The 27,481-nt window shown below is 35.9% G+C and overlaps 1 protein-coding gene across 1 annotated transcript in view; it reads left to right on the plus strand.

Moving 5' to 3' along the window:
• The window catches only part of MSH4 (mutS homolog 4), an 84,296-nt gene extending 57,574 nt beyond the window's left edge, over positions 1–26,722 (plus strand). The window contains exons 11-20 of the mRNA XM_014850040.3: positions 224–393; positions 2,793–2,929; positions 3,922–4,025; positions 5,105–5,229; positions 7,118–7,318; positions 8,892–9,010; positions 10,613–10,741; positions 21,283–21,457; positions 22,862–22,950; positions 26,531–26,722. Coding sequence (XP_014705526.3) covers positions 224–393; positions 2,793–2,929; positions 3,922–4,025; positions 5,105–5,229; positions 7,118–7,318; positions 8,892–9,010; positions 10,613–10,741; positions 21,283–21,457; positions 22,862–22,950; positions 26,531–26,722 — 1,441 coding nt within the window. The remainder of the gene's footprint in view (positions 1–223; positions 394–2,792; positions 2,930–3,921; positions 4,026–5,104; positions 5,230–7,117; positions 7,319–8,891; positions 9,011–10,612; positions 10,742–21,282; positions 21,458–22,861; positions 22,951–26,530) is intronic.
• The last annotated feature ends 759 nt before the right edge of the window (positions 26,723–27,481 follow it).

Here is a 27,481-nt window from a genome sequence, read left to right on the forward strand (position 1 = left end):
TTGATGGCCTCATGTTGGTTTAGGAAACTAGTCCTGGCTGACAAAATAATTTATGATTGACATCATCACAGTTCTAACCTATGTAAATTTACATTGCTTAATTATGTATTTTCAAAATAATTTTTACCAATATTTCAAGAAAATATGCTATTTCCTATCAATAACTATGATGAATTACGAATTAAAATAACTTTGATTTATTGCCTATAATCTTCTTTTTTAGGTTTGGAATTATCCTTGAAAAGATTAAAACAGTAATTAATGATGATGCAAGATACATGAAAGGATGCTTGAACATGAGGACACAGAAGTGCTATGCAGTGAGATCTAACATAAATGAATTTCTTGACATCGCTAGAAGAACATATACAGAGATTGTGGATGACATAGCAGGTAATTTAATGACTTGAACATATTTTTCTGGTTTTTAGAAATAAACGTTTTTAGGACATTCTGTGCTTTTTTGCTGGTGATAACTAGCCATGTGTATTTTAAATTTATTTTTTTGTTAGCAAAACAGATAAAGTTGGACTGGCCTGGTGGCATAGTGGTTAAGTTCATGCACTCCACTTTGGTGGCCTGGGGTTCGTGGGTTCCAATCCCGGTTGCAGACCTACACACTGCTCATCAAGCCATGTTGTGGTGGCATCCCACATACAAAGTAGAGGTGGATTGGCACAGATGTTAGCTCAGGGACAATCTTCCTCACCAAAAAGAAAAAACAACGAGATAAAGTTAACATATATTATCATTTAAAGAAACTTAAAAAAAAATAAAGATCTTAGAGTGTTATAATATGTCTGTTCTTTTTTCCAAACTTAAATATAGTTACGTTCATATAACATTGTGTATAAATTACATGAAAAATGCAGGCTATCAGTACTAAAGAGTTTCACTGGAGGGAGAGGGATCATTTTTGTCTAGTAGAGGTGGCGTTTGAGCCAGTACAGTAATTCATTTAACAAATATTGAGCTCCTAGTAAATGTGGACACTGTTCTAGGTACTGAAAATACATAGTGATTAAGACAAAGTCCCTGTCCTCGTGGAGCTTATGTTATAGTAGGGGAGACAGACAATAAAGACACAAAGACACACATACATGTGTATGTATATCAATGTTGATATATATCAATCACATATATCACATAATTTCATATGGACATAAGATATGAAGAAAACTGTTGCAGGCTGGAGGGGTCAGGAGGGACTGGGTGTGGAGGCAGAGAGGATGGGAGTGTTTTTAGTAGATAAAATAGCCTAGAAAGGAATTCCACCCATTGGCAGTGGTATAAACCTCAGCACAAAGGCACAAAGAAACCTCAAAGCATGAGTGAGAAAATTTGCTAGGATAGAACAGAGGTTTTCCCTTACAGAACTTGTAAGAGATAAGATCAAAGATGTAGACTGGGATCCAGAATTTAGTCTTTGAAGGCCAGGAGTTTGGGTTTTTCCCAAGGAGAATGAAGAGGCATTGAGATGTTTTTGCTGTCTGTAGTGAAACTGATCAAGAAGATATGTTGAATTAATTTGAGTGGAACAATGGAGACAGGGAGACCATTTTAAACTATTACAAGTTAACAGTGTTATTTAGGGTGATAGCAGTGTATATGAGAAAAGAGAAATGCAAAAGTTGGAGGAAGAATTGGTAAGAGTTGGTAATTGAGTAGATATATGTGGCCATGATGAAGGAAAATGTAGCCGTTGGTGCTAATTGAGATTTGTTTAGTGCGTTAATGCTCATCAAGTAAAAAATATAAATTGAGAACTCTGTGGTCAATTTGAGGTTGATAGATTTGGATTTTCCAGGAATTTTATCTAATGAGTCATATATTTCCTTTTTTGAATATTTTATTTTTAAAATGTGTTTTGTAGAGGGAATTTCTTATTCTGAATTAATGATTACAATAATTTCTGTGATGATTCTTTTTCGAAGAATCATCTGTTTCTTCCTTTTCAAAAAAGTAGAATGAATAACAAACTGATATTCCTAATACAGAGAGTATAAAATAGTATGGGCTTCATTTATTTATTTATTTTTTACTTTTATTATTATGTTTTGCTGAGGAAGGTTAGCCCTGAGCTAACATCTGTGCCTGTCTTCCTCTATTTTATATGTGGGTCACTGCCACAGCATGGCTGACGAATGGTGGATGTCCGTGCCCAGGATCCAAACCTGTGAACTGAGGCCACTGAAGTGGAGCACGCCAAACTTAACCACTAGGCCATGGCACTGGACCCTTGGCTTTATTTTTTAATTTTAATTTTTACAGTTTCTTTTATTTTCAAAATACCTATCAGAATGACTACCTTTCTACTACAATCTTTTTTTCTTAAAAGAATACTTAACCGTATATTTTAGACATTAAAAATCTTTAGAGGGGCCACTCCAGTGTCGTAATGGTTAAGCTTGTATGCTCTGCTTTGGTGGCGTGGGGTTTGCAGGTTCAGATCCTGAGTGTGGACGTACACATGGCTCGTCAAGCTGTGCTGTGGTGGCATTCCAGATACAAAGTAGAGGAAGATTGGCCTGGATGTTAGCTCAGGGACACTCTTCCTCAAGCAAAAAGAGGAAGATGGGCAACAGATGTTAGCTCAGGACCATTCTTGCTCACCAAAAAACTAACAAAAAAGAGAAAAATTAAATCTGTGGAGATTAAAAGAGTAACAAGACCTTCCTATTTATATGTAAAATAACAAGAAAAAAATATTGTGATTTTTTAAAATAGAAAGCATGATTTTCTCATTGAAATTTTTTTGTTTTCTTTTTGTTTTTCTTATTTCTGGTCATTAGGAATGATATCGCAGCTTGCAGAAAAATATAGTCTTCCTTTAAGAACAAGTTTTAGCTCTGCTCGAGGATTTTTCATCCAGATGACTACAGATTGTACAGCCCTACCTGATGATCAGCTTCCTTCAGAGTTTATTAAGGTTCATTCTAGAGTTTTGGTTAGGAAATTATTGTTTCTGATTTTACAGAATTACATTTACATTCTTCAGGCACTCCTTGAGTTTTACATGCCAAATTTCTGAATGTTCTGTATATGTATTGCTTCTCCTATTCCTAACCACCCACCTAACAGCTATACTAATCTGAGTGATTTAGAAGCTTTTTTTTTTTTTTTTGAAATATTAAGCACAGTGCTTCCCACAGTTCTGGAAGCTCGGTATGTGTAAAAAAGGAAAATAAAGTCTAAAAGATGAAAGAAATTTGGAAAATACTGCGCCATCTCCTGTGTTAGGTACTTCTCAATACACATTTGCCTATTAAAGGTTTAAAAGTCCTGAAGTAAAAAAATCCGCTTAACCATTGTAATCCAATATTGCCAAACAGTTGGACCAGGGAAATATTTTTTCCTATGTACATATTAACTCCTCCACAATATACCAGTTTGGGAAAGTCTAACCCATCCTAATCTTTGCTTTCTCTGCTCCAAGGTGGTACTTTTTGATAAAAACATGCCATTTAACTTTCAGAGTTTTAAAACCTATACTGTATACCAAGTAATGAAGGATGGATGAAGTAAAAAATGGGTGGAGACTTAGTAATGGGGTTAGATTGAGTGAGGTTCAGATATGGGGTAAGGGTTAAGACAAGGGTCAGAGGTGGAGTGAGGATTAGTGATATTTATCATGCATATTACTTGGTAATAAGATATTGTGTTTTAACATTTCTATATGGCCATTTTAAGACCTGTAAAAATAGTCATGTCAGATGAACCAGGGTAAAAAAATTCTGCTTTAACCTTAGAAGTGATCTTCCTTTTCTCTTTCACTAACATTATTCAGGACTTTGTGATACTGTATTTCAGAAATTAAAGTGATTAACCTAAATACCTATATTTCTATTCTTTAAAATTTGTGTGTTTTACTTCATAGGAGGGTACACATATCTTGACATTTGTTTTGTAATTTCCCAGCAGATTTCTAAAGTGAAAAATTCTTATAGCTTTACATCAGCAGATTTAATTAAAATGAATGAAAGATGCCAAGAGTCTTTGAGAGAAATCTATCACATGACTTACATGTAAGAACATTTGAAATTTTTGAATATTGAATTAAATTGGTTTAATTTGAGGCACAATAATAAATTTCATTAATTGACTTTTTGTCTGATTGCAGAAAAATGTAAAATTATGAGTGTTAGCAATGAAAGAACATTTCCTGGAAGAACAGTTAAAACTTTTAGTCTGTCATTGTGATTGGGATCAGTGAACCTCACAGAAGATTCAGGGCAAATCTAATTGCAAAAAACCCCATTATAACTAATACTTCTGTAGTATGCATTCCACCGTGATGTAGAACTTGGTACATCATGGGCTTATCTTGGGCTTCATTCCGTTTATTCTTTTTCTATGGTATGTAACCTCAACTTCTCATGCCTTAATACTTACATAGCGACATCACAATAGTGCCCAGTCTTTTGCTGTTCATGAAACAGCAGCAGTTCAGCTAGAAATAAGAAATAGAACACTCAGAGTTGGTGAGCTGAGATGATAAAGAGAAATGTTGGGCTTTCAAAGCAATTTCAGGGTATGGACCACAAAGATTAGAAGATACCGTAAGTTTTGGGAACATATTTATCCTTGTAAAGGAAAAGCTTTTATATTATGTCACAATATGATAACTCTACCACATAAAAGCTTAAATAATTATGTTGTTAGGATATATGTGTGTTTGTGAGAGAGAGAGAATGAGTGAGGGAAAAATAATAATAGCTTTTGTGTTGAACTTAACATCTGCTAAAAGACAAAATTATTAGCAGCTGGGATCTGCTGAAGTGTAGTGAAGGCTTGATTTGACCCATATAAAAATATTTTATAAAAAAATTTATTTTATTAATATTTAATCAAAGCAGTCATTTCATAAACATGGTGTTAACACACCAGAAGATAGATTATTTGCTAATAAGTAGCTGTGACCTTGAGTGTGAACTTCAATTTCATCTCTAAAATGAGACAATAGAACGATGGACTTTATCTGTAGTGTACAACTCAACTTTGAGTGTTATTTTAGCTCAGGCACTGAATTTAATATTGTTTTACAATTGCACTCTATGTTTCTCTTTAAAAATCATTACTTGTCATACTAAACATGTACTTTCAGGATAGTGTGCAAACTGCTCAGTGAGATTTATGAACATATTCATTGCTTATATAAACTATCTGACACTGTGTCGATGCTGGATATGCTACTGTCATTTGCTCATGCCTGCACTCTTTCTGACTATGGTAAGTTGCTTTCTTTGGAATAAATATGTTGCATACTGAAATTTTTAGTCCATTCAAGCAATTTTATATAACAATTATGAATATTTTACATTTTTTATGTGAAATATAGTTTCTTGCCTTTGGTCCTGGACTAAGACTCAAAATAGAGAAAGTAAAATTACCTTTAAAATTTTCTTTTAAAAGTAAAAAAATTATGTACTGAGAAATTGACAAATCAGAAGGAAAAACTGCAAGAAAGTTTAAAGGTTCCCCAAATAAGAAAGACTGCAGAGCTGTCTCCTTGGTGAAAATGACAATGATCCAAATTTATAAAGTTCAAATGTGAAAACTCATTAGAAGCAGTATGATACTAATACTAATAGATACAAGAGAAATGAGCCTCTAAAGTGAGCATTTTCTAAACTAGCTCCTTAGATGTGAGCATCCCAAGATCAGGAATTATATCATTTATTTTCATATCCCAAGTCTGTACACAGGCCTTGATTATAAATGTTAAGTAATTTTCTAATGTTAAATGAATACTTCAAGTTAGCCCCTTGAAATTTCTTATCCAACTTATCAGCAATAACCATACTCCAGTATGCAAATTTACAGAACTAGTATGTGAATAATTAAGGTTGAATAATTGTGGGATTAACAACATGAAAATTTCTAGTTAAAATCAGCTGTAATGTTTCCAAATATTATGTTCATTTATTTTTATAATGAGAAATAACTATCTTACAAAGATTTTTTTTCATATTTCCATATTTAGTATGGAAATTTTAACTTTTTCAATTGGTATTTTATAGACCAAAGCTTTTCAATCTTTTATATCTCCTTTGGGGTCAGAACCTTATTTTAGGGATCAATTATTTTAATAGTAGTTTGGTTTTTTATTAGTTTTTTTTTTGCGTGGGTGAAGAAGATTGTCCCTGAACTGACATCTATGCCAGTCTTCCTCTATTTTGTATGTGGGATGCTGCCACAGCATGGCTTGATGAGCAGTGTGTAGGTCCATGCCTGGGATCCGAACCTGCAAATGCCAACCCCTAAAGTGGAGCACATGAACTTAACCACTATGCCACCAGGCCAGCTCCAGCAGTAGTTACAACTATTAAAAGTTTGATGTTGCTCCAATTTAATTTGAGAGGGGCCATCCTGAAACTCTAAACCTATAAATAATGAATTTTTGCTGTTAAAAATGATTTTAAAATAGTTTAAAATTTTTCTTCTAATCAACATTTTATAATGAATGCTTTCAAGTTACCCATGTGTTTCATCTAGAGGCATGTAGCATTTTAATTTTTGCTGGTCCTCCCACCTTTTTACTCCTCCCTTCACCTCAGGAAGTATCCATAGAGACCTGATCATTCTTTATTTCTATAAATTAACATTATCTTTTGTGTCTGGTTTTTCTATCCTCTAGTTTTTTTTTAGACAAAGTTTCTGTGAAATTTTGGACATAAAGTTATTTTTTTATTTGGTTTTACTGTATAGTCATACCTCATTTGAAAAGCTAAGTATGCCAAATTTGAAATAATCCTTAAGGTGGGGATTAAGTCAGCATGCAATTTTGGAGTACTGGTAATTAATTATTTTAAAAGTATTATTAATGGCTATTTGATTTTTTCTAATCTATACATATCTGAAAATGTTATGAACTGTTTTGGAGCCCAAGAGAATCACAGAGAACTAAACCCTAGATTTCTCTGCAAGTGAATAAAAGTTGTGATGGTGATTAGAGTGCGTCAATGATAATTTAGAGGATTTGGGATAAAATAATACCTTACTGTTATTGTTCCAAATTGACCCTCGTGAGATCATTAAGGTATACACAATATGTGCACACCCCAAGAATTTTAAATATAAATATATTAATTTTTCAAAACCATTCTATTTTTTTTAGTTCGGCCAGAATTTACTGATACTTTAGCAATCAAACAGGGATGGCATCCTATTCTTGAAAAAATATCTGTGGAAAAACCTGTTGCCAACAATACTTATATTACAGAAGGGAGTAATTTTTTGATCATAACTGGACCAAATATGAGTGGGAAATCCACATACTTAAAACAGATTGCTCTTTGTCAGATTATGGCCCAGATTGGTAAGTTATAGCTTTACTTTATAGTTACCAATTCTGCTCCCCATTTAAAATGTTTTGTGCCTGATATTTTAGATCTAGTTGCTTAATTAACCCAAGAAGCAGTTGGAGTAGATTTTCTTACCTAAAAAGTGTAGTAGTGTCTAGTATGTAGACCATAACTTTTACTATTTGGTATTTATTAAGTTCCATCCAATTTGCATTGCATTGTAGTAAAAAATTTGTGGGATATAACAGAAGTAGAAACATTCTTACTATAACTATTAATGTTGTATCAATTATTCCTAAACTGAATCGTATAATTCTCTCAGATTCGAAACCAAACTTCATTGTGAGAAAAAGTGAAATAAGTAGGATAAGCTGCTGCCTTTTATAACCTATGTAAGATTTTTCCAAAACTATGACATTGGGCAGAGAAACATTTCCCTTACTTAATTTAAGGGGTACCAATACCTTGGCAACAGCAATGGATATATTATACACACATGTTTGCAGACACACACATATAAATGCCTGTCACTGGCCCAACAGTGTCACATATTTCTTGGTGTAGAGACACAACTTGCCTCTTATCTCTGAAAACTGGGTTTCCCTGAGGACTATGTGAATCAGAGGTGAGATGGTTGATCCTAGTGCAGTAGTTCTTAACTGGGGAGATCGTTACAATAACTATTGTTATTATTATTAATTTTATTTTTATTAGTGTCATCCTGACTTTTGCTTTCTTTTCCTGCTAGTCCTTGTTCCTCAGAGGTGCATCCTATTCTTCATCTTTACCTTTGTTTTAAATCCTGGAATAGTCTGAAATTGTTTCTTTGCTCCCATTATTTCACCATTTTGTCTATACAGAGTTCAGTATACTTGAAACTTTCCCTATTCAACTATTTGTAGATTTTTATTTTCTTTGATTTTAGAATGCCTTTTATGTCCTGTTCTGTATAGCAGTAGGTACATTAATCAGATTGATTTGTTTTCAAAAGATGAATATTTTAGATTAGTTAGCCTGATAACTTCTCGGGCAGAAATAATCTTGTGGATGAAAATTCACCTTTTTTTAATTAAATGTTTTGCTTTCATTCTGATTGTGGGTATTTTTGTACATTTCTATTAATAGATATTGCCTAATATATCTTCTATAATGATTTTATCAACTTGAGCTTCATAAGCTCAGATGTTATGTTAATAAGCATTTTTTTCAGATTTTCATATTTTGAATGTTCTTTGTCATCTAACTATATTATTTAAAGTTTTTATCAAGTTTATAACATATCTTTCTAATGTATTTGAATATATACTATCTGATTTGAATTCCCAAATAACTTTTTACAATAGGTAGAGCAAGTGTTTCCATTTTAGATATGAGAAAGATGAGACTGGGAGAGTTTAAGTGCTGTCCAAAGTTATACAGCAAGTGATAGAGCTGGGGCCATGTCTTCTAACTCCATATCCAGTGATCTTTCTAGCACATCATCCTTAGATAGGCTAGTAAATAATCTGAGTTGATGGAAAGTACAAAAACGTTAGTACTTATATTTTATAAAAGCATTTCAGGTTACTTTGACTTTATATTTTATAGGATCGTATGTTCCAGCAGAATATTCTTCCTTTAGAATTGCTGAACAGATTTTTACAAGAATCAGCACTGATGATGATATAGAAACAAATTCATCAACATTTATGAAGGAAATGAAAGAGGTACCCAAACTAAACTTTCTTACGTTAAAAACATATTAAATTCTTCCACCAATAGTCAATTATCATGTAAAAAAGTATTCTTATTCTGAAACATGTAGATGTGCTTATATTCCTCTACAAGAGCCAGAGGGCAGTCAAAGACAGCTTCCTAATTTCTGTCATATGTGGAAATGGAGTGAATGTTTTATTGAAAATTGCAGTTTTAAAGAAAAAGCTGGTGTTATTGAATGATAAAAACATGCTTTCATGTTTTTATATGAAACATATAAAAGACTTTTCAGAAAACGATGACCTGTTCAGGACCATTTTGCATAGTATCTATTGTTCCTGTTAGGCTTGATTTTAAGATAAAAGATCACTGTGTTAGAAGACTTTTAAAAATCATCCTCTTCTGTGCTCTTATAGAATTTTCACTTCCTGTATCAAAGTATGTATCATCACCTGTTTCTGATCTGAGCAAACATCAAGTAGGGTCGAAGGGCTAAAGGAATTTAGTATAGCTCTTGGGCTATTTTTAGTAGGTAGGAATTATTGGATCACTATACAGTTGCTAATTTTCTGTAGATGGATGGGGAATAAAATTATTTGCCCACAGCATATGACATTTATATAATTATTTAGTATGTATTGCATATCTATGGGAGAATGTAGCAATATACTACATGCTTGAGGTGTACTTTTAAATGGTACTGGCTCTCAAGAAGCTTAGTCCCATAGTAAGGTAAAATAGCCTTGAAGGTTACTATTGTGTCATGACATAATAAGGGCGGAACTCTATTTTTTTCTTCTTTTTTTTTGGTGAGGAAGATTGGCCCTGAGCTATTGTCTGTTGCCAATCCTCCTGTTTTTGCTGGGGAAGATTGGCCCTGAGCTAACATCTGTGCTAATCTTCCTCTATTTTGTATATGGGACACCACCACAGGGTGGCTTGATGAGCAGCGCATAGGTCTGTGCCTGGGATCTGGACCTGTGAACCCCAGGCCACCGAGGTGGAGTGCTCAAACTAAACCCCTATGTCACTGGGCCGGCCCCTGGAATTCTGTTAAGTTAATAATCTTCACTGGAGAAGGAGCATTTCTGTCAATTAAAGTCTTGTCTTTGTTGGGCATGGATTTAAATTTATGTGTTTAACCAGGAATCAATGGATTTGGATGCTTTTTCCTAATTTTTCTTTCCATTTTTACTGGATGTGGAGATGTTAAAATAAATTTGAGAGATAGCCTTGAGTATTTTATGTCAACAATTGATTAGTCATTTATGGCAAAGAAAATGACTATCTTTGTGCTTTATTTAAACATTTAATTCATTGCTTTGTTTCATTTCACTGTATCTAAAACATTAATATTTTAGATAATGGTTGTTTACTCTATCTCATACACAAATGCATATGTCTATTTATATACATATCAGCTGTTCTATTGGAATCATTAGTCATGAGATTTTTAGAAAGAAAAGCAATGTGTTAGTTTCTGCTCAGCAGGATTTCTCTATAAAAATATATTTCAGATGAACTAATAAAGAGACTGGATTTCTCCTCATTTTTCTGTATGATAGTGACAGCTGTTTGGTTACAATGAATAATATTAAAATTATATTTTTCAGATAGCTTATATTCTACATAATGCTAATGACAAATCACTCATATTAATTGATGAACTTGGCAGAGGTACTAATACAGAAGAAGGTATTGGTATTTGTTATGCTGTTTGTGAACATCTGCTGAGCTTAAAGGTATTCTTCTCTATTTTAAGTATACTAATTTTGAGTCTTTTTTTGATGTATGCTTTATATATTTATCATGATTGGATTTTACAGGCACCTACAAATATCTCTTTAAACAATTTTAGGTAATAAAAACATACCATAGCATTTATATTTTTGTTACTTCATTTCTGATAGAAGCAGGAGCAGTTAGTATGATAGTCATGATGTAGACAAGGAAAGGAGGAAATCAAGAAATACACGTAAAGTCAAAACTAGTCACTTGGCTTTGATTTGATCAAATTAAATAGCAAAACATGAAAGCATTTCAATAATTGTCTCCACATGTCATGACATTGACTGAGCTGTCACAACATGAAGTAGAACTGGGCATCTGAGATCACTTTATGGAATTATTTATTTTACTTGCCTAAGATTTCATTCTTTTAAAGAAAACATTTTTTCACAATCAACTATGTAAAACAAACTATGATTTTTGCTCTATTATTAAGCTAATTTGTAAAATATCTTTTTAGATGATCACTGAAAGTATAGGAACAGATATGAAAAAACTTAAATAAAAATATTTTTCATATTTAAATTACCTTAAGACATCCCTAAAATGAGGTTCTTTACCTTAAATGAGAGTCCATAATGATTTACTATATAGAATGAGAAAAATCTTATTTTATACTTAAAGAAAAGTATGTGATAAATCAAAAGTAATGTTAATAGATAACATTAGTCTTTGTAATTCTGAATCTATGTCAGTTGAGCAGAGTTTCTCATATAAATAAGATGCATGTATTACTTGTTAGGCTTAAAAGCTAATTAGTGTCTATGATGATTAATTTTACATGTCAACTTGATTGTGCTATGGAGTACCCAGAGATCTAGTCAAACATTATTCTGGGTCTATCTGTGAGGGTGTTCCTGGATGAGATTGGTATTTGAATTGTTAGAATGAGTAAAGCAGACTGCTCTCCCTAATGTGGGTGGGCCCCATCCAGTCAGTTTTGAGTGGGGCCGAGTTGAAGTCCTGAGTAAAACTAAAAGGCTGACCCTGCTGGGAGTAAGAGGAGACTCCTCCTGCCTGATTGCCTTCAATCTGGGACATCAGTTCTTTCCTGCCTTTGAACTCAAACTGAAACATCAGCTCTTTCTGGGCCTTGAGGCTGCCAACATTTGGACTGGAACTACACCATCGGCTCTCCTGGTTCCCGGGCCTTTGGACTTGGACTGGAACTATACCATCAGCTGTCTTGGGTCTCCAGCTTGCTGATTGCAGATTTGGGGACTCGTCAGTCTCCATAACCACATGAGCCAATTCCTTATATTAAATCTCTACACACACACACACACACACACACACACCCACACACCCATACACACATACACATATCCTATTAATTCTTTTTCTTTAGAGAACCCTAAATCAGATTTTTGTATCAAGAGTTGTTCTAGAGGAACAGAATTTTAAAGATAAATTGTCAAATTTGTTCTAGGGTTTCTGGAATTGACTCTCTAATCTAATTAGATTGAAAGATACTAATGATTCTATTTCCAGTAGTAAAGAAAGCACTGGTAGTCCATAGTGTGATCTGGCAATGGAAATACACAAATCACCATTCACCATTGGATACTCTTAATTATCCACTTATAAGCAGCACAGAGCTGGATGACTATGTGTATGATGTTTTCAAATATTTTTGGCAACCTAATGAATATAATGAGATGGGCTAGTTGCTCCTAATGTCACTGGACAAAAAGTGGGGAAAAAGGATGAGTTCTGGAATTCGAATTGCTGCATAAATTACCTGAAAGTTTTGATGTGTGCCCTGAAGGAGACTCTTATCTTTTGTAGCCATAGACCTGAGATTACTGAAAATTAAACCCAGAATCTCATCCTGTGACTGGCTGAATTACAATGCAAGTTGAACTCCCAGCCATATAGTAGCAACTCTATTATTAAAGTGAAAGCACTGATTTGAGAAGGAATGGAGTTCTGAAAATTGGAATGGGGATATGTGAGAAGACTCTGATGAAGTTGGGGACATTGAGCCTCTAGATTCTGGTGAGCCTTCTTTGCCAGCGGAAGAGGCCTCTCTGCTCTCAGTGGGAGTGACTTCCCCATCCCATCTGAAGGAATTAACTCTGTGTTGCCTGAAGAAACTGTAATAGCCTGCCCTGAGACAGTTGCCATGTAATACAATGCTGATTCTCCTCAGGATCCATCTCTACCACTCTTTTTTGCTTCTAGACCTATATCTAGACTCAGGTCTCAGGAAGCCTTTAAAGGTGAAGTACAAAGTGTGGCCCATGAGGAGGTACAGTATACTTCAAAAGAACTACGTGAGTTTTCTAATTTATACAGCTGGAAATCTGGGGAACATGTGGAACTGGATATTAAGGATATAGGATAATGACGGAAGGAACATGAAGTTGGATCAGGCCAAATTTATTGATGTGGACTCACTAAGCAGAGATTTTGCATTTAATGTTGCAGGTCAGATGTTTGGTTGAACCAAAAAGTAGCCCACAGGGGCTGGCCCTGTGGCCGAGTGGTTAAGTTCGCGCGCTCCGCTGCAGGCGGCCCAGTGTTTCGTTGGTTCGAATCCTGGGCGCGGACATGGCATTGCTTGTCAGACCACGCTGAGGCAGCGTCCCACATGCCACAACTAGAAGAACCCACAACGAAGAATACACAACTATGTACCGGGGGGCTTTGGGGAGAAAAAGGGAAAAAAAAAAAAAAAGTAGCCCACAGTGAGTAAGTTGGAAATGCTGAACTTGCCTTGGTTTAATGTAGAAGAAAGGATTCAAAGAATTAAAGAGATTGGAATGTTATTATGGATTTGTCATTTAAGAACTACTCTCCCACCCTGATGGGGTCCAGAAGACATACCTTTCACCATGACTTGGAGAAATAAATTTGTGAAGAGAGCCCCAACATCCTAGAAGAGCTCTGTGATCACTCTTCTCTGTAGGCCAGAACTTACAGAGAAAACTGCAGTCACTCAATTGGGAAACCTAAATACAATAGGAGTAACTGGATCTTGTGGTGGCACGAGTCAGCTAGTGGCACTCAACCGACAAAGGCAAGGTGGACATGGTTACCAAAATGGACAGCAGAGTCAAAGCATCAATCAGAATAGTCTTCACTTGGGCAGAACTTTGGGGTTGGCTAATTGATCATGGTGTTTCTAGAAGTGAAATAGATAGGAAACTTATTAAATTCTTACTTGATCTGCGTAAGCAGAAAAGTTCTAGGTCAAGTGAACACAAATCTAGCCTAGATCATAAAAACAGAGAATGACATGGGCTGGCCCAGTGGCGCAGCAGTTAAGTTCGCACGTTGTGCTTCTTGGCATTCCGGGGTTTGGGGTTCACTGGCTCGGATCCCGGGTGCGGATATGGCACCGCTTGGCAAAAGCCATGCTGTGGTAGGCATCCCACGTATAAAGTAGAGGAAGATGGGCACGGATGTTAGCTCAGGGCCAGTATTCCTCAGCAAAAAGAGGAGAATTGGCAGTAGTTAGCTCAGGGTTACTCTTCCTCAAAAAAAAAAAACCACAAAAACAAAAACAGAGAGTCACTGTCCCTCAGTGAATTTCTAGACTTGAGCCAGTTTACAGACCTAGAACCTCTTGAATGAAAGGGAGGGTAGGTCCCCTTGAGGAAGGGCTCTGGCACACTGCCAAAAATTTATGTGTTAATCTTTCTCCCACCCTTCTCCAAAGGGACTTATAGCCTTTTACCAGAGTAAGTGTGCATTTGGAAAAAGGAAATAACCAGAACTTTTGAGGACTACTGGATGCTGGCTCTGAACTGATTCTAACTCCAGGAGACCCAAAACATCATTCTGGTCCACCAGTCTGAGGGGCTTATGGAGGTTAGGTGATTAATGGAGTTTTAGCTCAGGTCCATCTCACAGTGGGCCCAGTGGATCCCCAACCATCCTGTGATTATTTCTCCAGTTCTAGCATGCATAATTGGGATAGATGTACTCAAAAGCTGGCAGAATCCTCACGTTGATTCCCTGACCTTTGGGGAGTGAGGACTATTACAGTAGGAAAGACCAAATCAAAGCCACTAGAACTACTTCTACCTAGGAAAATAGCAAACCAGAAGCAATACTGCCTTCCTGGAGGGTTGTAGAGATTAGTGCCACCATCAAGGCCTTGAAAAATCATCAAGGCTGATTCCCACCACATTCCCATTCAACTCACCTATTTGGCTGGTATAGGAGACAGGTAAATCTTAGAGAATGACAGTGGATTTTTGTAACCTTAACTGAGTGGTGACTGCAATTGCAGCTGCTGTACCAGATGAGATTTCATTGCTTGAGCAAATTAACACATCCCCTGGTACCTGGTATGCAGCTAATTGATCTAGCCAATGCTTTTTTCTCCCTGCCTGTCAATAAAGACAACCAGAAGCAGTTTGCTTTGAGCTGGCAAGGACAGCAGTACATCTTCACTGTCCAACTTCAAGGATATATCAACTCTGTAGTTCTGTGTCTTAAATTAGTTTGCAAGGATCTTGAGCACTTTCCTTCACACTGGTCCGTTACATTGATAACATTATGCTGATTCACCTAGTGAGCAAGAAGTAGCAACTGCTCTAGACTTGTTGGTAAGACATCTGTGTGTCAGAGGGAGAAATAAATCTGACACAAGTACAGGGGCCTTCTACCACAGTGAAATTTCTCAGGGTCCAGTGGTGTGGGGCGTATTGAGATACTCTCTAAGGTGAAGGATAAGTTGTTACATCTGGCTCCTCCTACAACCAAAAAGAGACAAAATGCATAGTGGGTCTTTTTGGATTTTAGAGGCAACATATTACTCATTTAGATGGGTTACTCCAGCCCATTTACCAAGTGACCTGAAAACTGCTAGGCTGAGTGGGGCCCAGAAAAAGAGAAGGCTCTGCAACAGGTTCAGCCATGCAACCTGCTCTGCTGGCTAGGCCATATGATCAAGCAGATCCGATAGTGCTCGAAGTGGCAGTGGCAGATAGAGATGCTGCTTGGAACCCTTGGCAGGCGCCTGTAGGTGAATTGCAGCACAGGGCTTTAGGATTTTGGAGAAAATCCCTGCTATCCGCTGTGGATAACTACTCTCCCCTTGAGAAACAGCTCTTGGTGTGCTACTGTGCCTTAGTAGAGACTGAATGATTAACTGTAGACCACCGTTACCATGTGACTTAAGCTGCACATCATGAACTGGGTGTTATCTGACCCACCAACTATAAAGTTGGTGTGCATGACAGCACTCCATCATCAAACAGAAGTGGTATATACATGGTTGGGTCCAAGCAGACACTGAAGGCACTAGTAAGTTACATGAAGAAATGGCCCAAATGCTCATGGTCCCCACTCCTGCTACACTACTCTCTCTCAGCCTGCACCTGTGGCCTCATGGAGAATTCTGTAGGATCAGTTGACAGAAGAAGGGAAGGATTGCCTGGTTTCTGGATGGTTTTGCATGATATTCAGGCACCACCTGAAAGTGGACAGCTGTGGCAATACAGCCCCTTTCTGGGACATCCCCAAAGGACAGTGATGAGGGGAATTGTCCGAGTGGGCAGAACTTCAAGCAATGTACCTAGTTATTCATTTTGCTTAGAAGGAGAAATGGCCAGATGTATGATTATTATATACCAATTCCTGGGCTCTGGCGAGTGGTCTGACTGTGACTTGGAGGGAACATGATTGGAAAATTGGTAATAAGGAAATTTGGGGAAGAGGTATGTGGATAAATCACTTTGAGTGGGCAAAAAATGTGAAGGTATTTGTATTCCATGTGAATACTTACCAAATGGTGGCCTCAGCAGAGGAAGATTTTAATAATCTAGTGGATAGGATGAAATGTTCTGTGGATGCCAGTAGGCGTCTCTCCCCAGCCACCCCTACCATCACCCCATGAACTCATGAACAAAATGGCCGTGGTGGCATGGTTGGAGGTTATACATGGGCTCAGCAACAGATTTCCACTCACTTTCTATGGCTGACCTGGCTACAGCCACCACTGAGTGCCCAGTCTTTCAGCAGCAAAGACCAACACTGAGCCTCTGATATGGCACCATTCCCTGAGGTAATCAACCAGCTGCCTGGTGGCAGGTTGACTACATTGGACCTCTTCCATCATGAAAGGGGCAGCAATTTGTTCTTACTAGACTAGACACTTACTCTGGGTACAGATTTGCCTTTATTGAATGTATTGCTTCTGCCAAAACTACCAACCATGAACTTAACAGAATGCTTTATCCACCGTTGTGGTATTCCATACAGAATTGCTTCTGATTGAGCAATTCACTTCATAGCAAATGAAGTGCAGCTTTGGCCCCTGCTCATGGAATTCACAGGTCTTATCATGTTTCCCAGCATCCTGAAGCAGCTCGCTTGATAGAATGGTCAAGGCCTTTTGAAGACTCAGTTACACTGCCAGTTAGATGGCAATATCTTGCAGGGCTGGGACAAAGTTCTCCATAAATCTGTATTAGTGTTCAGTATATGGTACTGTTTCTCTCATAGCCAGGATTCATGGGTCTAGGGATCAAGAAGTGGAAATGGGGGTAGCACACTACCACTGGTTATTACGTCTAGTGACCCACTAGCAAAATTTTTGCTTCCTGTTCCCATGACCTTATGCTCTACTGGCCTAGAGCTCTTAGTTCCAAAGGGAGAAATGCATCCACCAAGAGACACAATAATGATTCCATTAAACTGGAAGTTAAGACTACCACCCAGCCACTTTGGGTTCTTATGCCTCTGAATCAACAAGCAAAGAAGGGATTACTATGCTGACTGTAGTGATTGATCCTGGCTACCAAGGGGAAATCGGATTACTACTCCACAATGGTGGCAAGGAAGACTGTATCTGGAATACAGGAGATCCCTTAAGGTGTCTCTTAGTATTACCATGCCTTGAGATTAAGGTCAGTTGAAAACTACAGCAACCCAATCCAGGCATGATTACTAATGGCCCAGACCCTTCAGGAATTAAGGTTTGGGTCACTCTACCAAGTAAAGAACCACGACCAACTGAGATGCTTGCTGAAGGCAAAGGGAATATGACATGGCTAGTGGAAGAAGGTAGTTATAAATACCAGCTATGACCGTGTGACCAGTTACAGATGAGGATTGTAATTGTCAAGAGTAGTGTATATCTTTTCCTTATTTTGTTATCAATATGTTTTGTGTATGTATACATCTTTGTTTTCTTTCTTCTCTTATTTCCTTATCATGTAACATAAGATGTGTTGACTTTATATCATAGTTTAAGTATTATTAATTTTATATCATAGTATTTGAGTTACAGGATATCAAGGAGAAGAGTAAACATCACTCGAGGAGTTTATGTCCTCTTCTGGGAAAGAGATTAGTACATTCTTGATTGTATCCAGGATGGTTGTATCATGTTAGGTAGAATTATGACCTTGTTGTTGTCTTTATTTGGAGATTAAGTATGGTTTTAAGAGATGTGTAATGGGTGCCAAGTTGACAAGGGTTGAACTTGTGATGGTTAATTTGATGTCTTAACTTGACTGGGCGTCAGAGTACCCGGACATTTGGTCAAACATTATTCTGATACATCTGTGAGGATGTTTCTGGATGAAATTACTATTTGAATTGTTAGAATGAGTAAAGCAGATTGGCTTTCCTAGCTTCGAGTGGGGCCCAGTTTAAGTCCTCAGTAGAACAAAAAGGCTAACCCTCCTGGGAGTGAGAGGGAATTACTCCTGCCTGACTTCCTTTGATCTGGTATATCACTTCTTTCCTGCCTTGGGACTTGAACTGAAACATCAGCTCTTTCAGCGTCTTGAGCCTGCTGGTGTTTAGACAGGAGCTATACCATCAGCTCTCCTGGGTTTATAGCTTGCTGACTGTAGATCTTGGAATTTGTCAGCCTCCATAACTGCATGAGCAAATTCCTTATAATAAATCTCTTTGTATGTATCTGTCTGTTCTATATATTCTCTATACCGCTCTATATCTCATTTATATATGTTTGTTTCTATATATAATAGGAGATATATGTCTCTCCTATTGGTTCTGTTTCTTGGGAGAACCCTAAGTATACAGTATCCAATTCTGAGGTATTCTGTAATAGCTGAGAATATTGCTTTTAGTAGTACTTTTGAATATCTGTCTTAGTCAGTTTGGACTACTATAACACAATACCATAGACTGGGTGACTTATAAACAACAGAAATTTATTTCTCACAGTTCTGGAGGCCGAAAGTCCGAGATCAGGGTTCCAGTATGGTGGAATTCTGGTGAGGACCCTCTTCTAGGTTGTAGACATAGCCTCACAGAGAGGGCAAGGAAGCTCTGTGGGGTCTCTTTTACGATAGCGCTAATCCCACTCAGGAGGGTTCCACTGTCATAACTTAATCACCTCCCAAAGGTCCTACCTCCTAATACCAGAACCCTGGGAGTTATGATTTCAACATTTGAATTTGGGGAGGATGTAAACACTCAGTCCATAGCAATGTCCTTTTCTAGTATAAATAACTTAGTCAAAATATAGTTATAGTATCTTTAGCGCTTAGCATAATCCTTGCAATATTTAGGTCCTGAATAATTATTTGTTAAATTGAATTAACCTGAAATAGAGTTTACAAAATTACTATAATAGATTGGTTTGATATATAAATTTTGAGGGCATTATGGTTATTATGAACATGGTCCCAAGCTTCTCAATAGTTTACTGAATTTCTAAATATTTTCTTGTGGCTTTGTAAATTTGGTTGTTTTATACCCCTTTTTGATTTGTTGAGTAGATAGTTGAGATTTTTCTGTCATATGGCAAACTATTCCTTCTCTTGTCACTCCCCTTCCATAATTGATAGCCATTTGCCAGTCAAATATATTTTTTAATGTCTTAATATTTTAATTTTCCACTAATTGCCTATTTACTTTCTCACTGGTAAAGTCTTAAAACATAACCAATTATTCAAATCTCTAACTGCTTTAGTAACTCTGGGCAGGAAAGCATGTGGTAGTGGTTGTCGACGAAAATAATCCATATCCAATCTATAAATGAAAATTTGGGTGAGTTTATTCTGAGCTTAAATCTGAGGATTATAACCCCGGAGAGTCTTTCCACAAAGGAACAGAGCACTCCAAAGAAGTGGTGGTATAAGGGTGGTTATATACCCTCAAGAGGATGTTTCACATAGGATTGAAATGTCCCTTTTACAATAGTCGCGAGACTGCTCTGTCGGCACAGCGATTGATGGAAATAGCAGGTAGATCTTCTGTCTCTGTGAACACAGCAGGGTGGCAGTCTGTTGTCTCCAGCTGGGTGGTCACAGGTGAGCTGGGAGGTGAGTGCAGCAATCAGTACCTAGCCTAAGGAAAAATGCTTATCCCTAAGGAAATGCTAATGTGGGGGGAAGTTGCACCTTTATCTCAAGGGCCTTTGTTCTGGCCATAGGAAATGTCTAAGCAGATATGCAATGCGTGCTCAATAGCCACAGTCAGGCCCTTTTGAAAAAATAAAAAGTCAGGCCGAATTAGGTTTATACCAAATGGCTTCCTCATATACTCCAATATATCCTATTGCTTGCCATTTTTATTTGTCATGGTCATAAGTCACTTGAACCACCTCCGTCAAAATCACCTACAGTACTTAGGGAGAATACAGTTTCCTGGGGCCCCACATTAAAGCCACTGATTGAGAATTTGGGGAGATAAGCACCAAGAATTTGTATCTTTTTTTTTTTGAGGAAGATTAGCCCTGAGCTAACTGCTGCCAATCCTCCTCTTTTTGCTGAGGAAGACTGGCCCTAAGCTAACATCCATGCCCATCTTCCTCCACTTTATATGTGGGACGCCTACCACAGCATGGCATGCCAAGCGGTGCCATGTCTGCACCCAGGATCTGAACCAGAGAACCCCAGGCTGCCGAAACGGAATGTGCACACTTAACCGCTGTGTGACCGGGCCAGCCCCCAAGAATTTGTATCTTTGACAAGCTCCCCAGGGGATTACCAGAGTTTGAGAATCATTGACGTATGCAGTGTTTCCAATATTTTTTTCCCCTAGAAGTACCTAACCCAAACACAGTGCAAATGTAAACACTAAAAATCTTTGCAATTTCAAATACCTAATACATTGATTCCACTTTTCAAAAACTGCTTATATGGAGGGAAGCTACTTTTAGAGTAAAGTTTTTCAAAAGTTGAGGGAAGTATTATGATTTTGTTTGTGGATTACTTCTGTAATAAATGTTTACCTCAGTTAATAGCTTTATTTCTGGTAAACGTCATCTTTCCAATATCTTCAGAGTTTTTTAGGATTTAATTTTTGGATTTATTCTCTTTCCAATAATGTAACATACATGTGTATATGTAAACATAATAACCATGTTTCCTTCATTGAATATAAATTCTCAAAACGTTTAAAAATGAATTGACCTTGTTAGGCTCACAATTATCAGTTTCACTCCTACATTTCTGCCAAGCTACTTGGAAAACTAAACTAAACTTTTATGTTTAAATCGTTAAAATAGAATTATCTAGTTTATTTAAAAACTACTAATATTCATTATTATATATTCTAGGCATTTACACTGTTTGCTACACATTTCCTGGAACTATGCCATATAGATGTCCTGTATCCTAATGTAGAAAACATGCATTTTGAAGTTCAACATGTAAAGAACACCTCAAGAAACAAAGAAGCAATCTTGTATACTTACAAACTTTCTAAGGGACTCACAGAAGAAAAGAATTATGGTATTGCATATAAAAATTATATCTATACACTGAAGCACACGCATTCTCATAAGATAAACTTTGTATTCCCCTTTACTTGGCTGTTAATCTAAGCAGTTTTCCCTCTCATTCTTTTGAGTGCTTATGTGCTGTAGGACTATATTTTCTATGTCAAACTCACATTTTATATATACTAAGCTTATTTTTAAATTTATATTAACCAGTAACTGTGTAGGCTTACGTAGACTTAGAACACATGAAAGCCCTGGAAGTGTTCATTTCTGTCTTAGAAAAGTGTAATTTAGTTTGTATTTGCAAATTATATAATGAATTAAAAATTGTGTATTTCTTACACCGTCTTTCAGTAACAGGGTCCTTGCTTGTTTTCTTCAGATTCAGGGAATTTGATAATTAAATTTAAAGTCTTAAAATGGAATGTACTACGAAACCATATGTTATTCCTAAACTTGATTAGATATTTTCTACCTAAATCATTATGTGACGTGTAAAGTCTCTTGGATTCAGATATGTTTCAATTGACCTATACATGTAAAGTTCCAAAAATTATTTTAGCCATGTATGTGACCCTTGTGAGAGAAAAAAAAAGTATCTTTGTTTTACTATTTGAAATGGGAAGTCAAATGGATAACTTAATTTGTATCAGATATTTAATCTTTATAAGCCTCAATTTCGTCTATTAAATGGGGATAATTAGCCATATATGTGGGCTTGTGAAGATTAAGTGAATTAACAAATACAAACTGTCTAGCATAGTGCCTAGCAATTAGCGTCACGTAAATAAAAGTCAGTCTTGATTCCATTCCCTCTAAAGCAATAAATAAATAAACTGTCAGCACAGTATAAACAGTAGAAAGCCTATATGGCATTTGTACAATAAATTAAACTCTGAAAGCATAAGAATACTAGTTGGTACTTTAAATTTGCATGAATTTGAATTTGAATTCATTATATCTTCTGAGAAATTCCTCCCTCATTGATCTGCTAAATAGATGAATATTTAGCTGTCAGATTATCTCTGTGACTAAACTTTTCCCCTGCAGAACCCATTTATCCTTTGACTTTCTATAACCAACTGTATATATAGTTGGAATTTCAATATTATTACTATTATTCAATTTTCTAATTACCTCTTTTCCTTTCCCTATCATGTTTTCCTGCTGAGAGGTTTCTTGAGAGGTAATTGATATTCTAATTTGTCTTATATGTCTTGGACAGGTAATTAAATCTAATAATTGGTAGATTGTCATCCAGAACTTTGGAAAACTTAATTTTGGGTATCATTAAGTAGTTCAGAAATGCCTGAGAAGGGAAGTTTAAATCTGTGAAGACAAGATGAATACTTCCTAAGACAAACATGACTATACCAGCAATAATGATATTGAAGCCCCATTGTTGTAATTTTAGGGTTAAAAGCTGCAGAGGTGTCATCACTCCCACCATCAATTGTCTTGGATGCCAAAGAAATCACAACTCAAATTACCAGACAAATCTTGGTAAGAAAGTTTTAGCAATAAGAATTGCTTTTCAAATTCCCGAAAATACTTTTAGTGTACATGTTTATTATGACCTTGGATCTAAGTATATAATAATTAATAATAATTAAAATATTTGAAATAAAAACCTAATTCCTAAATAAGGAAAATCCTTTTTACTTCTCAATAATTTTTTGGTTTGGTCTGTTATAACCTTTCCCAGCAAATCAACTAATAAGATAGAAGACAAAGGTTAAACAGTTTAGTTCCTAGAATACTTATTCCTACACTAACTTTATGATAAGGAAATAAATGTATATAAAGTAAGCATTAAAAATAGATAATCACGATGTACATTTTCATATCTTTTTATAGTTTTCAAAGCTCTTCTATTTGTTCTAATATATAAGCCTCATACTTCATAAAGCAGTTAGATTTTTCTACTAAAAGATAACATAGGTATTATTTTTACTTACATTTTTACAGCTGAGGTTCACAGAGGTTAAGAGATTTGCTAAAGAGCAGTAGATCCAATACTGAATTCACATCTGTTGACTCAAAATTTGGAAATCTTTTTTTATTTTTTTACATCAGTTTTTATATTGTTTTAAGAATCCAGTGTGTTCAGTAAACTAAGCCAGGTGCAGTATGAAAGGTTCTTTAGTGGTAACAGTGTCCTATGTCTTTCATTCTTTCTTAACGTGCCTTCATATTTTATTGCATTTCTTCAGCTTTTGAGCTCCTAGACTGTCTTTATGACATCACTTGCCTAATTACCCCCCTTGAATCCCTTCGTCAGTGATTTTGGCAGTTCTCTTCTGAAGAACTTCTCATTACCTAGTTCTTCAGAGCCAGTCTTCCTCACAAAAAAACCAAACAAAAACACTTCTGTTCTTCCTGAGCCCTCAATCCCCTCACTCTCTATAGAAATTTCACCTCTTTTACTTTTTGAGACACTTGAGGTCATCTTGATGAGTCCTTGAACCTTTCCTCCTTCAAAGTTCTACTTTGGAATTTGTATTTTCTCTTCCCTCCTATCTCAGAGGAAGAGATTACCTTTCAATCTATTTAAGGTTAAATTGTCTACTTTCTTTCCATCCTCCATTAAGATATTACTTCGTCAGTTTCCTTTCTTCTCTTTGCATCCTTAGTGTTTTTTTCACTGGCTTTTCTTTTTTTATGAATATGCTTAGGTTTTTCCCAAGAAATCCTTCTTTTTTACCTTACTTCTCAAACTATTTCTCTTCTTTCTACTGCCAGTTTCTCAAAAGTAATCTATACTTGCTTCTTCCATTTCCCATGTGCAAACTGGATCTTGTCACTTTACTGAAACTTCACTCTTAAATACCAGCTAATCATAAAAGCGTATGGCCTTTTCTTCACTTCTCATCTTCCCTAGTCTCTCTTGATATTTGACACTACCCTTCTTTCCCTTTTCATAATTCTTCCCCCTCTTGGTTACTGTAACTGTCCTCTCCTAGGTGTTTTCTCCTCTTTCTTTGATTACTCCTTCTTTCCTTTCTTCACCGGTGCTTGTTATCATCCCTGTTACAAAATAGAAGTGTTCCTATGATTTTGCCCTCGTTTCTTTGTTTAGAACTCTATACGCCTCACCTTTACGTTTCATTTCTTTTTGACTCTGAATCTATATATTTTTCTCCATAAACCATAGGGGTTCTTGAAACCCTAATTTATGTTTTCACTCTTCAGTAGGTCCAAAATTAAATTTATCTTCTGAAAAATCTTCTCATCTCTTCACTTTCTAATCTCCCAGTGACCCATTAGAGTCTATGAATCCTTCTTCTTGATCACCTCTCATTAGGACTCTGCAGTAGGTTCTCTTTTCAATCCATCCTACATACTTCTATGAGATTATCTCCTAAAACATAGCTCTTATCATGTTGTTTCCCTGCTCAGAAACTTTTAGTTGTTTCTTACCAAATAAGAGTCGAACACCTTCGCTTAGTGTTAAAAGTCTTCTATGATTATTTCTCAAAATGCAATCTTAGGATTACCTACATTAGAATCACCTGGAATACTGAGTACCATTGCAGATTTTTAAGGGTGTCCTGTGGTTTAGGAATTGACATTTTAACCAGTCTTCAGATGATTCTTAAACACACTGTTAACTACTTTATGATCTCCCTTTGTTTACTACCCCAACCTTACATAATGTTACTCAATTTAATAATAACCTACATTTTTGCCACATTGAAATTACTTGTCATTTCATCATTTTAACCTTGATTGTGTACCATGCTTTCTAATGTGTCTGCTCTAGCTGTTTCCTCCATCTGGAATGCCCTCGATCAAGATTCATTCCAAGTACTCTGTCCTATTTAAGCTTTTCTTGACCTGATCTGAAAGTGATCTTTCCTTCCTCTCAGCATTTTATGTTTCTCTTATGAGACTTTTCATAATTACCTTTATCACTTACTTATAAACATGTCTTTTGTACTGTAAGACTCAACTTCTTGAGTTCCATTATCATGTTAGGTAGACATTTTTATATCCTCCATAGAAATAAACTCCTCCATACAAAACGTATGTGGCCTGGTAAAATATAGGTGATAATAGATATTCAGTAGCTTTTTTTTAAAATGATAAACTGATATAATTGATCAAGCAATATATCAGATAGCTGGGTGAATATATGATAATCTTATTCTACGTCATGGAATCATATTCATTTTTTCTATAATGAAAGTAGAAAAATATCTGGAATTGCTTGCTGTTGAGAAAGAGTTGAAGGGATTATATTTCCCTTAGTGAAGGAAAACTCACTAAGACTTTCCATAAACAATTAAGTTTGAAAATGCTGATTCTCCTATCTAGCTCAGGCAGAGATGAATAAAAAATTTTCCAGCTATACTCCCAACACTTAAGTGTTCAGAGACTGAATATCTAAAAGCTTTCCAAAGTATTAGAAGATTCTTGTTTTAAACATTATTTCTTGGATATCCTAAGTATAGTTTGTTAAGAATTGAGGCATAATTTCAAGTAGCTATGTATGTTGCTTATTTTACAAATGTATTTTACCTCTCAGACAGTATTCTCTCTTAGGCTTTAGCAATTTCTATATGTGAACTCTCTTGAGAGACAAGCAGTTTACTGATGACCATTCTGCCTCCCAGTTTATCTGTTGGGGAATTAAAGTAGGAGACAGTAGAGTAGTACTCTTGGGTGACATTTAAAATTATGAATACCCCACAGCAATGAGAAGTTCTGTTTTCCCATACCTTTTTAATGAGACAGTGTTTCTAGCACATAACTCTGGTGGATTTTCTATTACTTTTTAGTATTGTGTTGAGAAATTTGACATATTTAGCACATTGCAGATTTTTTCATTGAAGAGTGATTTTCAAGGAATATAAGGTTTTGTCATAAAGCAGTAAATACTCATGATAAATTTTATTCTCCAAAATAATATTTATTTCTTCTGGTATATTCTTTGCTAGTTGGATGGAACTGACTTATCCAAAGGGATTGGTTAACCCTTGAATTCTTATTTCTATGAAAGGAGATAGAATATTGCTGAAAATTTAAAATAAAAATCATTGTATTCATATTTTAATCTTTATCTATGTTTTTTCAATAACAGCAAAACCAAAAGAGTACCCCTGAGATGGAAAGACAGAGAGCTGTGTACCATCTAGCTACTAGGCTTGTTCAAACTGCTCGAAACTCTCAATTGGATGCAGACAGTTTACGAACATATTTAAGTAATCTCAAAAAGAAGTATGAAGCAGATTTTCCCAAGAGTGAACAAGTTTCAGGAGAGACTGAACAATAATAACAATTCACATCTTGTACTAATGAAATAATATATCTTAATATGAGGAAACTAGAATTCATTTTTCCCAAAGGCAAAAGAAAATAAAATTTGCTAAATTTTATATTTTAATTGAAAATTACATTATGTTAACCTCAGAGTTATCATCTATATATTCTATGTAAGAAAATATTTGTTGTTATAACTTAAATGAGATCTATTTAAAGGACTGATTTTTATGTTAGGAAAAAGTCTAATGGGACACATTTCTCATTTATGAAAATTGATTTTATTACGTCTTAAGTTTATATATACTTAAAAGGTATGGTTTAAAATGTTATTGTAAATACTTTAGTTAAAAAAACCTTTCCTTTTAGGCCTGGGAACTTATGTGAGTTTTTCTTTATATTCTATTCTGAAGCAATAATACCCTATGAGTCAGTTTCTTAATTAGTACCCTCAAACTCCAACATAGGATGCTTCTGCAGTTCATTAGAATGATATTAGGAATTTTAAAGTTTTTTAATGCCATTCAGTATAGTCCTAACGCATGAAAAGAAACAACTAGACATTTTGTAATGCACAGAGTACTTCTGAAAGGGGCGTCACCATCACCGATCCTTTCAGTTTTCCAAAGAGCCAGGCATTCAGTTTTCTGCTCACCAACCTCTCCTTTCCAAGTTCTCATTTTTGGCCATCTTTTTGAGGTGGTAACCAAGGCAGCAGAAAGGTAATATTGATTTGTTTGCCTCCGTTGTTAGTTCACAAGGGAGCATTTTA

The sequence above is a fragment of the Equus asinus genome, chromosome 16, assembly GCF_041296235.1.
Source record: "Equus asinus isolate D_3611 breed Donkey chromosome 16, EquAss-T2T_v2, whole genome shotgun sequence".
Taxonomy (NCBI): domain Eukaryota; kingdom Metazoa; phylum Chordata; class Mammalia; order Perissodactyla; family Equidae; genus Equus; species Equus asinus.